The 15,285-nt window shown below is 37.8% G+C and overlaps 1 protein-coding gene across 2 annotated transcripts in view; it reads right to left on the bottom strand.

The window, feature by feature from the left end:
* DNAJC24 (DnaJ heat shock protein family (Hsp40) member C24) overlaps nt 1-15,285 on the bottom strand; it is a 91,967-nt gene that overhangs the window by 19,522 nt on the left and 57,160 nt on the right. For both annotated transcript variants that reach the window (XM_077114305.1, XM_077114306.1), the window contains exon 3: nt 4,602-4,740. In XM_077114305.1, the coding sequence (XP_076970420.1) occupies nt 4,602-4,740 (139 nt within the window). The remainder of the gene's footprint in view (nt 1-4,601; nt 4,741-15,285) is intronic.

Here is a 15,285-nt window from a genome sequence, read left to right as displayed (position 1 = left end):
TATTTGAAAGTAGTTTTTATTCTAAATCATAAGAAGGAAGCCTCTTAAAATACATTTGCATTGCAAAAAAAGTTATGTGCATTCAAGTAAAAGTGACAAATAATGTGAGCATTCACCTCCTGGTGACAAATAAGATGGAGAAAGGAGACCCTAACAGAAAGTTAGAAATTCCCTTTCCTTCTCAAGAAAATGCCAGTCCTCAACTGCTAGACAGATTTTCTGCATTATTTCACATACTTACTTTTCCCAGAAATATACACATATAGCATACCTGCTGATGCTTATCTTTAATTTTTACCTGAAGCAAATTTTTACAGCCAATTTTAAAATTCCTAATATCATGTGGAAATACTGATATTACCATAAATGGAAATACTAATCTAACTAATTCAAATATAATTTATACAAATATCTACTGGCCCTACATCATAATTCCTAACTGTTTATATTATCTACACTTTCCTTCTTATGGAGTTAATCGATCTTTGGCAATAATATGCTCTTCAGGAAGGATTCTTTGAGTTAAAAAAAAAATTAAATGACAATTCCGCTGTTTGACCAATAAATGGTGGAATTTCAAGTATGTTCCTCATTTGGTCCAAGATTTATATGGTCATCTTCCATTCTCAAATATTTATCCTAATAAAGGGAGAAAGTGGCTTGCATAATAGAACAAAAGCTAAGAAGAGCAGCCGATCAACTTTAAGCAAAGACACCTTCCTTTAATGATGTCTGGCTCAACCTCCTTCCGGGCCAGGCTGTTGTAGTCCAAGTTCTTGACTAATCACTTGGGATGAAGCCTCCACATTACCCAATTAATTCCCTAACAGACTCAAGATACATCTTAATATAAAACAACATCCCAGCAAGGATACCAAACATAATCGGTTATTTAAAAACATAATTTATTTTGATTGACCTCTTTGAAAGTTTGTTCCTCTTCAGGTCACACAGAATGACCTAACTATAGAAACACTGGGGCATCAGAGATCTATGTGACTGTCACACTACAAAGCTACTGAATCATGATCTCTATTATTTCTTCATGATATACCTCTGATTAGTCTTTTTAATGTGCCTAATATATGAGAAAACTCCCCACAAGATTTATAAAGGCACCAAAATCTATTCAACAGATATCATTCATGTAGACATTTTATATATCCTGAAAAGATTTTCCCAAGTGCTCAACTGGTTGAAATGCAAAGCCTAGCTTGAATAACTACATGGCTTTCAAGGGAACGCTGGAAGCAGCCTCTGGAAGCAGTCTTAGAAACAATAAGGTAAATATGGCAACTGGAACTAACTGATTAAATTCACTGTTCAACTGTTTTCAAAATATATAATCTCCGGGTTCTAAATATTATTCATCCCTTTTTAGAATCTGATTTTCTTCAGCCTAGCTATCATTGCCCTCAAAAGTCAGCTAAAAAGGTAGAAGTGAAAATGAGAGTTAAAAAAAAAAAGTGCTTTACCTTAAGTTATCTGCCCTTAACTATTACTTTTTCTTTATTAGAAAGAATCCATTTGATAATTTCTTTTGTAAATCAAAGACATAGATGTCAAAAGCTCCTTTAAATTATTTTTTAGAGAAATATATGGTTATTGGCAATATTAATGAGACTTTCTTTAACAACAGAAACACCAACTCCAAGCTGTGAAATATGGGAAAGCATTCAACATCAGCCAATAAAACATGTCTTACCACTCTCCCAAGTATTTCAGAGCTCAAATTTATCTTACACTGCAAGTTAATGGAGGGTAGGAAACAAATTTAAGGCACAGTATATAAAAAGAAAATCTTAGAATGAACAAACACTGCATGCAAAAAGAATTCTGATTCACAAAGTTATTTCCATGTCCCTAGGGGGTGACCCAGAAAAAAGAGTGCTTTGACCTGGTTTGTAACAAATATTCTCTCTCTTGGTAACCTATCCAGGTCGTTAACAAATTATCACTCTCAAAGGTTTTCCTTCTAACAAATCTAAATCTTCAGTGTTAAAAGTTTAAGTTCATTTCCTTCTTTTGATGAACAATTTACTGAGGATGTGTCAAAGAAGTAAAAATTAATGTCAGTATTCAAAAGAAATGATAATTGGAAACCAGGTTTACTGTGAGAATCTTGAGAAATCCTTCTGGTATGCAAGCTTTAAAAACAGCAACTTATATTGAGGTAAGAGTCATATCTGTTGGTTATATAAACAGCAAACCAATGTCCATTTAAAATTGAAACAAAGCATCCTCCATTGTTTGGAGCCTCTAATAAAGAAGGGAAAAATTTGGTACTTGGATCTAAGGTATTAAAACGCTATGAAACATGATTTCTACTGTCCTTCTGAATAGCCCATTCAATAACCAACCACCTGAAAAACTTGCAAAGCAAACCAACATTATATAACTTCCAAGCAGATCTATTTATCTGAATCATGAATTAGTTAGCTCTAACTCTCACCGTATTTAGTTTGCCTATAATTCGTGATCTTATCAATGACTTCTAAGAGTTTTCTTGATACATTAGGCTGTAATTACTTTCATTAAAACCAAGACCTCAAAGATCAAACAAATCCACAGATCCAAAGTCTTACCAAAAGCAATACGAAAGGCTTGAAGACTTTATATGTTCTTTTAATGCCTTTTAAACCTTCCTCCATGAAATGCTATAACATTTTCTTTCCTATTTCTTTTCATTTCTGATCTACCCCACCCTATGCCCGAGCAAGAGGAAATTTTTTTGACTCCTGATCTCTCCTTAGCCCCTTCTGTTTAGATAACAGGCTACTTAGTACACAGGCTGTGAATTCACAAAAATATGCAGCGTGACAGTGCAAACACACCCTGCACTCTTAAGGTTTTATGTGAATTATTCTTGCCTTAAGCAAACTGTCACCTCACATAAGAAAGGTTGGTAAAGATAAGAGAAAGCACCAGGAGAGAATAATCATTTTGAGGAAAGCTCAGTGGCTTTAAGTACATGGGTAACCTCTCAAACGATACACTGGTATGCACTAGTTTCAATACTTTCAGAGAAATATAATGTGAACCAAGGTTAAAAAGATGTATCTATGGATAAAACTCACCCTCAAATGGAGCCACCTCTACATTCTTTTGCCAGAACTATGAACATATTTATAAAAGAAATACATTAGAAAGATGCTCATATATGCACTAAACAAGAGTAAACCCAGTAGTCATGTCATGTTTGAAAACTAGTGCTAATTCTTTGCAAAGATACACTTGTCTGATTCTAAACACTTCTAAAAATAACCCTGTCATGGTCAACTTCATGTGTCAACTTGGCCAAGAGGTGGTACCTGTTTGTCTGGTTGGGCAAATGCTGGCCTATCTGTTGCAACAAGGATATTTCATAGAATTAGATCATGATCACGTCAGCTGCATCCACAGTTGATTCCATTTGTAATCAGCCAAGGGGTGTGTCTTCTGCAATGAGTCATGCTCAATCTAATCACTGGAAGCCTTTTAAGGAGGATTCAGAAGAGACGGGCTCTATTTCTGCTTGGGCCGGTGAACCTCTCCTGTGGAGTTTATCTAGACCCTCCATTGGAATCGTGGGCTTCACAGCCTGCCCTGCAGATTCTGACTCTGCATTCCTGCGGTCACATGAGACACTTTTATAAATTTTATATTTGCAAGTGTTCCCTGTTGATTCTGTTTCTCTAGAGAACCCTAATACAAACCTCATCATTCTTTAAAAAACAGAAGAGCCTCAGGGTGCACAGGTAGTTCAGTGGTTAGAATGCTCACCTTCCATGTGGAAGACTCGAGTTCGATTCCTGGACCATGCACCAAAAAAAAAAAGGCAGACGAGCCTTTCAGAGAGAGCAGAGAAGAATGACAGAGCCATGAGAAAGCCACAGCAGAGAATGCCGCAGAAGCACAAAGCAGAGAGTCTACCAGCCCATGACTTTCGGAGATGAGGAAGGAAAATGCCTCCCAGGGAGCTGGAGAAGAAGCTAGCAGATGATGCTGTGTTTACCATGTGCCCTTCCTGCTGAGAGAAAAACCCTGACCATGTTCGCCATATGCCTTTTCACTTCAGAGAGAAATGCTAAACTTCATCAGCCTTCTTGAATCAAGGAATCTTTCCCTGGATACCTTAGATTGGATATTTCTATAGACGTGCTTTAATTGGGTCATTTCCATGGGCTAAAAATAACTTGCAACTTATTAAATTTCCCTTCTTAAAAGCCTTCCGTTTCTGGTATATTGCATTCTGGCAGCTAGCAAACTAAAACAGTACATAATTAAGTTTAATGAAAATAAATTAAAAATATATATATTTAATATTTTTTAAATATTAAAAAAATTAGGAATGTGTAAGTAAACATTTTTCATTAGTTTGAAAAGGTACCTTCCATGGTTTCATAAGAAGTCACATCAGAGTAATTTTATTAACTTCTCAATGAATACACAGCAATCACTACTAAAGAATAGGGCATAATTAAAAACAGTGGTGGAGGGGAGCAGTAAAGAAGGCAATAATAACCTGGTACAAAAAATAGCTAATCCTTGAAAATGCTCTCAGGGAATGGCTGTAGACAGTACTTCAAAATGTGCTGTGGCTCCTCACCACAAGCACCTACCATGCCGCTGCAGGTCATACTCTTTTTTTGTCTCTTCATTCCCCAGAATTTTCCACGCCTGATCAATTTCGATGAACTTCTGTATGCATTCCTCCACTGCTCCTGCTGGCACATCTGCACTTTGTTTGTCTGGATGATACTGCCAAACAAAATAAGGGGATAAAGGGAATATGAAAAGAAAGTTGAATGGGGGTATGCAGAAACAAAGAGCTGTAAATCTCAGCTTCAGTTAACAGAAGGTAATGAGAAGATGAAAACTAAGATGCTAAGCAATGAGAAAAGGTGCTGGACATGTTAATTAGACCACTAGAGTAGCTATAAATCTATCAGTGACATAATCTGTCACAATTTGAAAAGACTGCATTTCCTGGATAATTTGCTAGAATTGCTGGTCTCATGGACCTGGAAAGGATGACTAACACAAACAGAAATAATTACATGCAGAAGAACTGGCCATGAAAAAAGGGAGATTACAGACTTTGAGGAGTATGACCCTTTCCTTATATAATGTGTTACAAATGGACTACTAGGTTTTCTTGTGAAATTATATTACATGATAATTTCTAAAAAGTGTATCAATTATTGAAATAAAATACCTTACATCTTTTGGCTCAGCACTGAAGAATCTAAAGTTATAAATTCCAAAAATGAGTAAAAATGGTTAGTCTAAAGCAGATATTAATAAACAACTTTACAGAACTCAATGAAGTATTTGAATATAAATTCATTAATGACTCTTTCTCATGTAAATTTTCTAAGCATAAGAAATGAATGCTCAGATTCCTGGAGTAAGATGGTAGCTTAGTGAGGTATGGAATTTTGTTCGTCCTGCAGAGCAGATAGTATACCAGGAATGGTACAGAACTACTGCTGGGGCCACGTCAGTGATGGGACAAGCTGGACCAGCTTTGATCTTACCGAGAACCGTGAGTCCCCCAAGCCCAGGAGGCTGGCCCCCTCCCCCACAGACTAGTTCTCAGGGGGGAAAAGAAAGAGACTTTACTAATAGCAAGGGGCTGAGCTCAATCAAGCTCCAATTGTGGAATTAGTTAACAAATTCAGACTAGTAAACGTAAGACACCCAGCTCAGCTGAACCTCAAGTAAAAGCTGAGGTTGCTGGTTTTTGTCCCAGCACAGAGGGGGGCAGGGCTGAAGGAAAAAGAAAAAGAGGTTTTTTTTTGGATCAGACAGCACAAAATACTTGAAAGGGTCTGGACCCTGAAGGAAAGGAATGCGCACATAGACCTGGAAATACACACAGCAACGTACCAACTTAAGCTCTTTCTTGATTGGCAAACCTGAGGTACTAGGGGTCCTGATCTGAAAAGGGCTTTTCCTTTTCTTTTTTTTTTTTGTGGCTGTGTTTCTATGGCTTGACTACTCTTTGGATACAACTGCAAGGCTTCTCAGACTCCAAAGGCTCCAAGTGCCCCATGCAAGGGTGGAATTAAGCTTGCCTGAGAGATAAAGAGGCTGGCTGATCAGGTGAAAAGAAATAAGTCCCTGGAGGCTGTGTCTTCCCCAGGAGAGGGGTGGGCCCCAGCTCAGATGGACTCCCTCCCTCAAAGAACTCAGACCCCCAGGTCTAGAAATTGGAAGCAATTAAAGCCAGCCTACAATTTCTCCTTTGTCTCAACCACACCCCAGCAGAGAGAGTGTGCTGAAGTTAAAGGTACCACATCACTTTATGCTGGTGGGACCTGAAGGCAGACAAAGCCACATACTGAGCAGGATAGGAAAAGCATACAGTCTAGAGGCTTCATAGGAAAGTCTGTCAACAAGCTGGGTCTCACCCTCAGGGAAAACTGAGGCAGGTGACTCTTTCCACCTGAGAGTAGACCAGTCTGGAATGGGAAAATCTGACTGGCACCATACAGGCAGGGCAAGAAACTAGAAAACAAGAACTGAAAAATTCTGATCTGTTAAACAAAACATATGCTAGGGATCTGGAATAAGCTGAATTGATGTCAAAGAACAGATAGACAACAAAGTCATCCAGAAAGAAAATCCTAGGTAAAAAAAGTAGAAACATTGACGTTAGCAAAAAATAACAAATCATACTAGGAAAACTGAAGATATGGCCCAGTCAAAGGAACAAATCAACAATTTAAATAAGATACAGGAGTTGAAACAATTAATTCAGAATGTTAGAACAGACATGGAAAAACCTCATCAACAATCAAATCAATGAATTGAGGGAGGATATAAAGAAGGCAAGGGATGAACAAAAAGAAGAAATCAAAAGTCTGGAAAAACAAATCACAGAGAAAATATGGGAATGAAAGGCAATAGAAGAGATGATGGAAACCTACAATGCTAGATTTCAAGAGGCAAAAGACAGGATTAGTGAACTGGAGGAGGGGACATCTGAAATCTGACAAGCAAAAGAAAATACAGGGAAAAGAATGGAAAAATATGAACAGGGACCAAGGAAACTGAATGTCTCTTCAGTAAATAATGCTTGGAGAACTGGATATTCATAAGTGAAAGAATGAAAAAGGATCCATATCTCACACCCTACACAAAAATTAACTCAAAATGGATCAAAGACCTAAACAATAGATCTAATACCATAAAATTTTTAGAGGAAAATGTAGGGAAATATCTTATAAGTCTTATAACAGGAGGCAGTTTCCTAGATCTTACACCCAAAGCACGAGCATTGAAGAAAGAAATAGATAAATGGGAATTCCTCAAAACGAAACACTTTTGTGCATCAAAGAACTCTGTCAAGAAGGTAAAAAGACAGCTTACACAATGGGAGACAATATTTGGAAATGATGTATCAGATAAGGGTCTAGTAGTATCCAGAATATATAAAGAGATTGTTCAACTCAACAACAAAAATTCAAACAACCCAATTACAAAATGGGCAAAAGACATGAACAGCCACTTCTCAGAAAAGGAAATACAAATGGCTAAAAGGCACATGAAATGATGCTCAACTCCCCTGGCTATTAGTGAAATGCAAGTCAAAACCACAATGAGGTATCATCTCACATCCACCAGAATGACCATTATCAATAAAACAGAGAACAACAAGTGCTGGAGAGGATGTGGAGAAAGAGGCACACTTAACCACTGTTGGTGGGAATGTAAAATGGTACAACTGCTGTGAAAAGGCAGTTTAGCAGTTCCTCAGGAAGCTAAGTATAGAACTGCCATATGATCTGGCAATACCATTGCTAGGTATCTATTCAGAGGACACGAGGGCAAGGACACAAACGGACATTTGTACACCAATATTTATAGTAGCATTATTTGCAACTGCCAAGAGATGGAAACAGCCCAAATGTCCATCAACAGATGAGTGGCTAAACAAGCTGTGGTATATACATACGATAGAATATTATGCAGCTGTAAAACAGAATAAAGTCATGAAGTGCGTGTAACAACATGGATGGACTTTGAGGACATTATGCTCAGTGAGATTAGCCAGAATCAAAAGGACAAATATTGTACGGTCTCAATGATAGGAACTAACATTAATGAATGAACTTGGAAAATTTTAGTTAAGAACAGAGGCCATCAGAAGATAGAAATATGGTAGATATCAGGTAATTGCAGCTGAAGGGATACAGATTATGCAATAGGACTGATTTTAAAAATTCAGGAACAGCACAATACTTCCTAATTGTAGAACAATACTGTTAGTACGCCAAATGAAGCTAAATGTGAGAATGACAGAGGGAGAAGGGCTGGGGGCACAAACGAAACCGGAAGAAAAGACAGACAATAAAGACTGAGATGGTATAATCTAGGAATGCCTCAAGTGTACAGTGATAGTGACTAAATACACAAATTAAAAAACGTTTTTGCATGAGGAAGAACAAAGGAATGTTAATATTACAGGGTATTGAAAGTAGACGGTAATTCATATTTTAAAACTTTATAAGAGAGACTAAAGCAAAAACTGTTTATTTGGTACAAAATTTGTATTGTGACTAGTGCACTTCCTAATATAACTTATATGGACAGTTTAACTGAACACCATTAAGTACGTGGAACCTTGAATAGGGCATGAGATTTTGTAGGTTTGTCCAGAGTGATGCCCGGATAAATCCGAGTGATTTGAACAGTAAATAAAAAAGTATTTGCAAAATCCCCTTGGGAGGAAGGCGAGAAACAGGGAAAATTCAACTTTCCCATTTGGAGAACTGCCGATATTCTCACAAGCAGTGGGGACTACCAAATAAATAGTCCAACCCCTCAATCTTGGGGCTTGTTCATATGAAACTTATCTCTGCAAAGGACAGACTAAGCCTGACTTAAAATTAGGCCTAAGAATCACCCCCAGAGAACCTATTTTGTTGCTCAGATGTGGCCTATCTCTCTCTCAGCCAACATGGCAAGCAAACTCACCACCCTCCCCCTCTCTATGTGGGGCATGACTCCCAGGGGTGTAAACCTCCCTGGTAATATGGGACAGAAATCCTAGAATGAGATGGGACTCAGCATCAAAGGACTGAGAAAGCCTTCTCAATCAAAAAGAGGAAGTGAGAAATGAGACAAAATAAAGTGTCAGTGGCTGAGAGATTTCAAACAGAGTCAAGAGGTTATCCTGGAGGTTATTCTTACGCATAATATAGAAATCCCTTGTTTAGATTTAGAATAGAGGGAAGTGCCTGAAACTGTAGAGCTGTGTTGCAGTAACCATATTTCTTGGAAGATGATTGTATAACGATACAGCTTTCACAATGTGATTGTGAAAACCTTGTGTCTGATGCTCCTTTTACCTATGGTATGGACTGATGAGTAAAACATATGCATTAAAAATAAATAAATAATAGGGGGAACAAATGTTAAAATTAAGAAATATATATATTGGATGGATGGACATACTAGTGGTCAATGAGATGGAAGGGTAAGGTATATATGAGTGTTTTCTTTTTTCTGGAGTGACACAAATGTTCTACAAAATGATCATGGTGATGAATGTACAACTATGTGATGATATTGTGAGCCACTGATTTTATACCATGTATGGAATGTTTGTATGTTAGGAATACACGTGCTGTGTGGGCCAGGGTGGCTCAGCAGGCAGAGTTCTTGCCTGCCTTGTCAGAGACCCAGGTTCAATTCCTGGTGCCTGCCCATGCAAAAAAAAAAAAAAGAAGAAGAAGAAGAATGTATGTGCTTGTACATTGTTGCATCAATAAAAATAAAAATTAAAAAAAAAGAAATTAATACTTTCAATATGCAGTAATTTCTTTAGACTTTTTGGTCAACAGAAAGTTTTACGTCCATTCATTCGTTTTCAAATGTTGGTATAAATTTGGCTTACTGGCTGTCTTGCTAATATTATCCCATTTTTCCCCTCCCTTCTCGTCTATGTGGCTCTTTCTTCTGTCAGTTATTCTGAAAAGGTCATATATGCCACTTGATTTTCAGCAATTTTTCACTTAAAACCTGAAGAAAAGTAAGATAAATTTATAGACATTATATTTAAATAATCTAGGAATAATAGTACTGGATATTAAGAAATGTAATTTTTCCATGCGCAAGTAAATTAGGAACAACTTGATAGTGTCTGTCTAGAATTTTCAACCAGCAATTACTGCAAGAGTTTCAGAAAATATAATATAGAATGTATTTTAATTTTAAATTTAAACTTAAGAATTTTCTTGAACTTAGCATAAAGTTTTTCTTTTTTCTTTCTTTTTTAAACAAAGTTTTCACAATATAACAGCCATATAACCGCATCTATCCCAATGTGTTTGGTTCACACACTCACCAATTAATGATATAATCATTTACATTTTTTCAATGACTACAGGCATCAAAAGAGCCTAAAAAATTATAAGTACTATGTTTTTTATTATCCAATCTGCTAAAGCCAGGAGACTAAGTGAACAGTAGTAAATGACAAAAAACCAAGTGATTTCAATTTTCAATCCAGAATTCAGAAATTATGCAAGATTTTAATCATAAGGTTTACTACTGGCTTTAACAGTGGATCAGTTTTCATACTGACGTTCTCCACCCTGCTGATGATCCCCATTAGAAGAAGAAATGTTCTTGTAATATCTGGTTGCAGAGAAGATCTAATGAACATCATGCATGCTGGGGAAAAGATTATACAGCAAACAATGAGAATTAGATTTCCATTTTTCCTCTGGCAAACTACTTCTCTTCCTATGCCAAATCTATCAGTTATCAATATTTACACATTTAAATCAACTAATCTGAAGACTGAATAAAAGAAAAGGAAAGTAAGGATTTCTCTCTCTCTCCCTTTCTTTTTCTTTGCTAACCATTTATCAAACAATGTTCATAAAAAGTTACTGCCCTACTGAGAGTTAGGCAATCCCTAACTTTGAGACATTTAAAGCAATACCCCAAAATCAAAATAGAACTGACTGCATTAAAATTCTCTAGCTGATTCATTCCTCTAACACTATAGGACGATTTGTGTAGTAAATCTGTTATGATTCAATAATCCAGAGCATTCAATTTGCTTTAATATGTCACCAGTATATATTTAAGAAACACTTTAATATGAAAAATCTTAAGCTCAATATGTCATGAGTATTAACTAAGGCCCTGGAGAAGACATTCTAAACTATCACTTATTTAATATACGCTCCTAGGAGTACAGATGAAGACATATAATTAGCAATAGGCCACTATAGAGAGCTTATCTGGTACAATGAGTGTAACAGATTAGGACTGGGTCATATACCAATCTGATCAAGAAAGCTTTCTAAAACCAATAATTGGTTCCTGGCTGCCCAAAACTAAAAACTATTACTAAATTTTATTGAATCATACGCCAGTTCTATGACAAAGTACAAAAAATTCAATATCTTTCACTGACTTAGTGTTTATCTGACTACTTTTTGAAACAATTAGCTCACCATTCGAAGCTTTTAAGTCTATTCTGTTGTGCTACTAGACTGCAAAAGCATTTCATGATATGTGGTTTAATTAAAAATGGCAATTATTGCAAAAAAATAAGTATGTCATTTGGGATGCCAACAGCCAATCTGCTTCAACAGCAAAATCTAGAGAAAAATGAAGGTCTAAAAAGGAATAATACAGTCTGTGGTAGACTGAAAATGACCCTCAAAGATATCAAGTCCTAAACTTTGGAATCTGTAAATGTTACCTTATTTGGAAAAACGGTCTTTGAGGATGTAATTAAGGTAAAGACCCTAAAACAGGTAGATTATCCTGGATTATCATCCAGGTGAGCCTTAAATACAATCACAAGTATTCTTATAAAACAGATACACAGGGAGATTTTATACAGAGAGAAATGATATGAATATGGAGTAGAGAGACATTTGAAGATATGGCTTTGGAGATTAGAGTGATGCAGTCACAATTCAAGTAATGCTGGCAGCCACCAAAAGTTAAGACAAGCCTCTGGAGGTAGCATGGCCCTGTCAGCCCCTTGATTTTATCCCAGTGATACTGATTTCTGACTTCTGGACTTTAGAACGCTGGGAAAATAATTTTTTGCTGTTTTACACTACCTAAGTTTGTTTTACTTTGTTTTATTAGCCACAGGAAACTTATACACAGACCAATATAGTATTAGATATGAAACTCTATTAAATATATTCTATTAAAATATTTCATGCAGGGAGCTCCTCCCTCCCTCCTTCCCGGGCTGGCTGAGAGTCTCGGAGAGGCAAGTTTCCCAAGCCGCGGCAGCCGGCGCCCCTCTTTTGCAGGCGGCTTCCTGGACTGGCTACGAGTCTCGGATCAGAGGGCTACCAAGCCGCAGTGGCCGGCAACCGGCGCCCCCCTCCCCGCGGGCGGCTTCCTGGTCTGGTGGTGAGTTACCCAGGCCGTGGCGGCCGGCTACCGGCACCCCTCCAGGGAGAGGAGGGAATTTCCGACAGAGGCAGGGACTGGGTCCAACCAAACACCAATAGTGGCATTAATAAAGGAGCCACAGGGTCCCCTCAAGCCGCGGTAGCTGACGCCCCCACCATGCGCGGCCCCCCGGACCAACAGACAGAATTGGATCGGAAATCCCCAGGCCGCGGAGAACGGTGGCCGGGGGGTTCCCTGCTGGGAATGGTGCACTCTCCCGGGCCTCGGCGGCTGGCGCCCTCCTGCCACGCTGGCGCCCCGGGATGACTAGGAAATTCAGACGGGCGCTCTCCTGGGCTGCGGTGGCCGGCGACCCTCCCCACTTTCGGACCCCCGGGGCGGGCAGGCACACTTCCAAGCCACTTCAGCTGGCGAACCTCCCACACGGCGAGAGTTTTCCAAAGTGAAAACACCCACAGCACCTTTTACTGGTGGGACCCGCAGACAAACGTGTGCCATGAGCGCCACCTACTGGGCAGGATAAGAAAAACAGAACGCAGAGATTTCACAGAAAAATCTTCCAACCTGTTGGGTCCAACACCCAGGGAAATCTGACTAAATGCCCAGACGCCAGCAGAAGATAACGGATCACGCTCAGAGGTTTGAAAATATGGCCCAGTCAAAGGAACAAACCAATAGTTCAAATGAGATACAGGAGCTGAGACAACTAATGCTGAATATACGAACAGAAATGGAAAACCTCTTCAAAAAGGAAATCGAGAACTTGAGGGAGGACATGAAGAAGACATGGGCTGAACAAAAAGAAGAAATAGAAAAACTGAAAAAAACAAATCACAGAACTTATGGAAGTGAAGGATAAAGTAGAAAAGATGGAAAAAACAATGGATACCTACAATGACAGATTTTTAAAGAGACAGAAGATAGAATTAGTGATTTGGAGGATGCAACATCTGAATTCTAAAAAGAAACAGAAACTATCGGGAAAAGAATGGAAAAATTTGAACAGGGTATCAGGGAACTCAAGGACAATATGAACCTCACAAATATACGTGTTGTGGGTGTCCCAGAAGGAGAAGAGAAGGGAAAAGGAGGAGAAAAACTAATGGAAGAAATTATCACTGAAAATTTCCCAACTCTTATGAAAGACCTAAAATTACAGATCCAAGAAGTGCAGCGCACCCCAAAGAGATTAGACCCAAATAGGCGTTCTCCAAGACACTTACTAGTTAGAATGTCAGAGGTCAAAGAGAAAGAGAGGATCTTGAAAGCAAGAAAAACAATCCATCACATACAAGGGAAACCCAATAAGACTATGTGTAGATTTCTCAGCAGAAACCATGGAAGCTAGAAGACAGTGGGATGATATATTTAAATTACTAAAAGAGAAAAACTGCCAACCAAGACTCCTATATCCAGCAAAATTGTCCTTCCAAAATGAGGGAGAAATTAAAACATTCTCAGACAAAAAGTCACAGAGAATTTGTGAACAAGAGACCAGCTCTGCAAGAAATACTAAAGGGAGCATTAGAGTCAGATACGAAAAGACAGAAGAGAGAGGTATGGAGAAGAGTGTAGAAAGAAGGAAAGTCAGATATGAATACAAAAGGCAAAATGGCAGAGGAAAATATTATCCAAACAGTAATAACACTAAATGTTAATGGACTGAATTCCCCAATCAAAAGACACAGATTGGCAGAATGGATTAAAAAACAGGATCCTTCTATATGCTGTCTACAGGAAACACATCTTAGACCCAAAGATAAACATAGGTTGAAAGTGAAAGGTTGGGAAAAGATATTTCATGCAAATAACAACCAGAAAAGAGCAGGAGTGGCTATACTAATATCAAACAAATTAGACTTCAAATGTAAAACAGTTAAAAGAGACAAAGCAGGACACTATCTACTAATAAAAGGAACAATTAAACAAGAAGACATAACAATCATAAATATTTATGCACCGAACCAGAATGCCCCCAAATATGTGAGGAATACACTGCAAACACTGAAAAGGGAAATAGATACATATACCATAATAGTTGGAGACTTCAATTCACCACTCTCATCAATGGACAGAACATCTAGACAGAGGATCAATAAAGAAATAGAGAATCTGAATATTACTATAAATGAGCTAGACTTAACAGACATTTATAGGACATTACATCCCACAACAGCAGGATACACCTTTTTCTCAAGTGCTCATGCATCATTCTCAAAGATAGACCATATGCTAGGTCACAAAGCAAGTCTTAACAAATTTAAAAAGATTGAAATCATACACAACACTTTCTCAGATCATAAAGGAATGAAGTTGGAAATCAATAACAGGCCGAGTGCCAGAAAATTCACAAATACATGGAGGCTCAACAACACACTCTTAAACAATGAGTGGGTCAAAGAAGAAATTGCAAGAGAAATTAGTAAATACCTCAAGGCGAATGAAAATGAAAACACAACATATCAAAACTTATGGGACGCAGCAAAGGCAGTGCTAAGAGGGAAATTTATTGCCCTAAATGCCTATATCAGAAAAGAAGAAAAGGCAAAAATGCAGGAATTAACTGTCCACTTGGAAGAACTGGAGAAAGAACAGCAAACTAATCCCAAAGCAAGCAAAAGGAAAGAAATAACAAAGATTAGAGCAGAAATAAATGAAATTGAAAACATGAAAACAATAGAGGAAATCAATAAGACCAGAAGTTGGTTCTATGAGAAAATCAATAAGATTGATGGGCCCTTAGCAAGATTGACAAAAAGAAGAAGAGAGAGGATGCAAATAAATAAGATCAGAAATGGAAGAGGACACATAACCACAGACCTCACAGAAATAAAGGAGGTAATAACAGGATACTATGAACAACTTTATGCTAATAAATACAACAATTTAGATGAAATT

This window comes from Tamandua tetradactyla, chromosome 8 (genome assembly GCF_023851605.1).
Source record: "Tamandua tetradactyla isolate mTamTet1 chromosome 8, mTamTet1.pri, whole genome shotgun sequence".
NCBI classification, from domain to species: Eukaryota; Metazoa; Chordata; class Mammalia; order Pilosa; family Myrmecophagidae; genus Tamandua; species Tamandua tetradactyla.
This window is presented reverse-complemented; position numbering and strand designations above follow the sequence as displayed.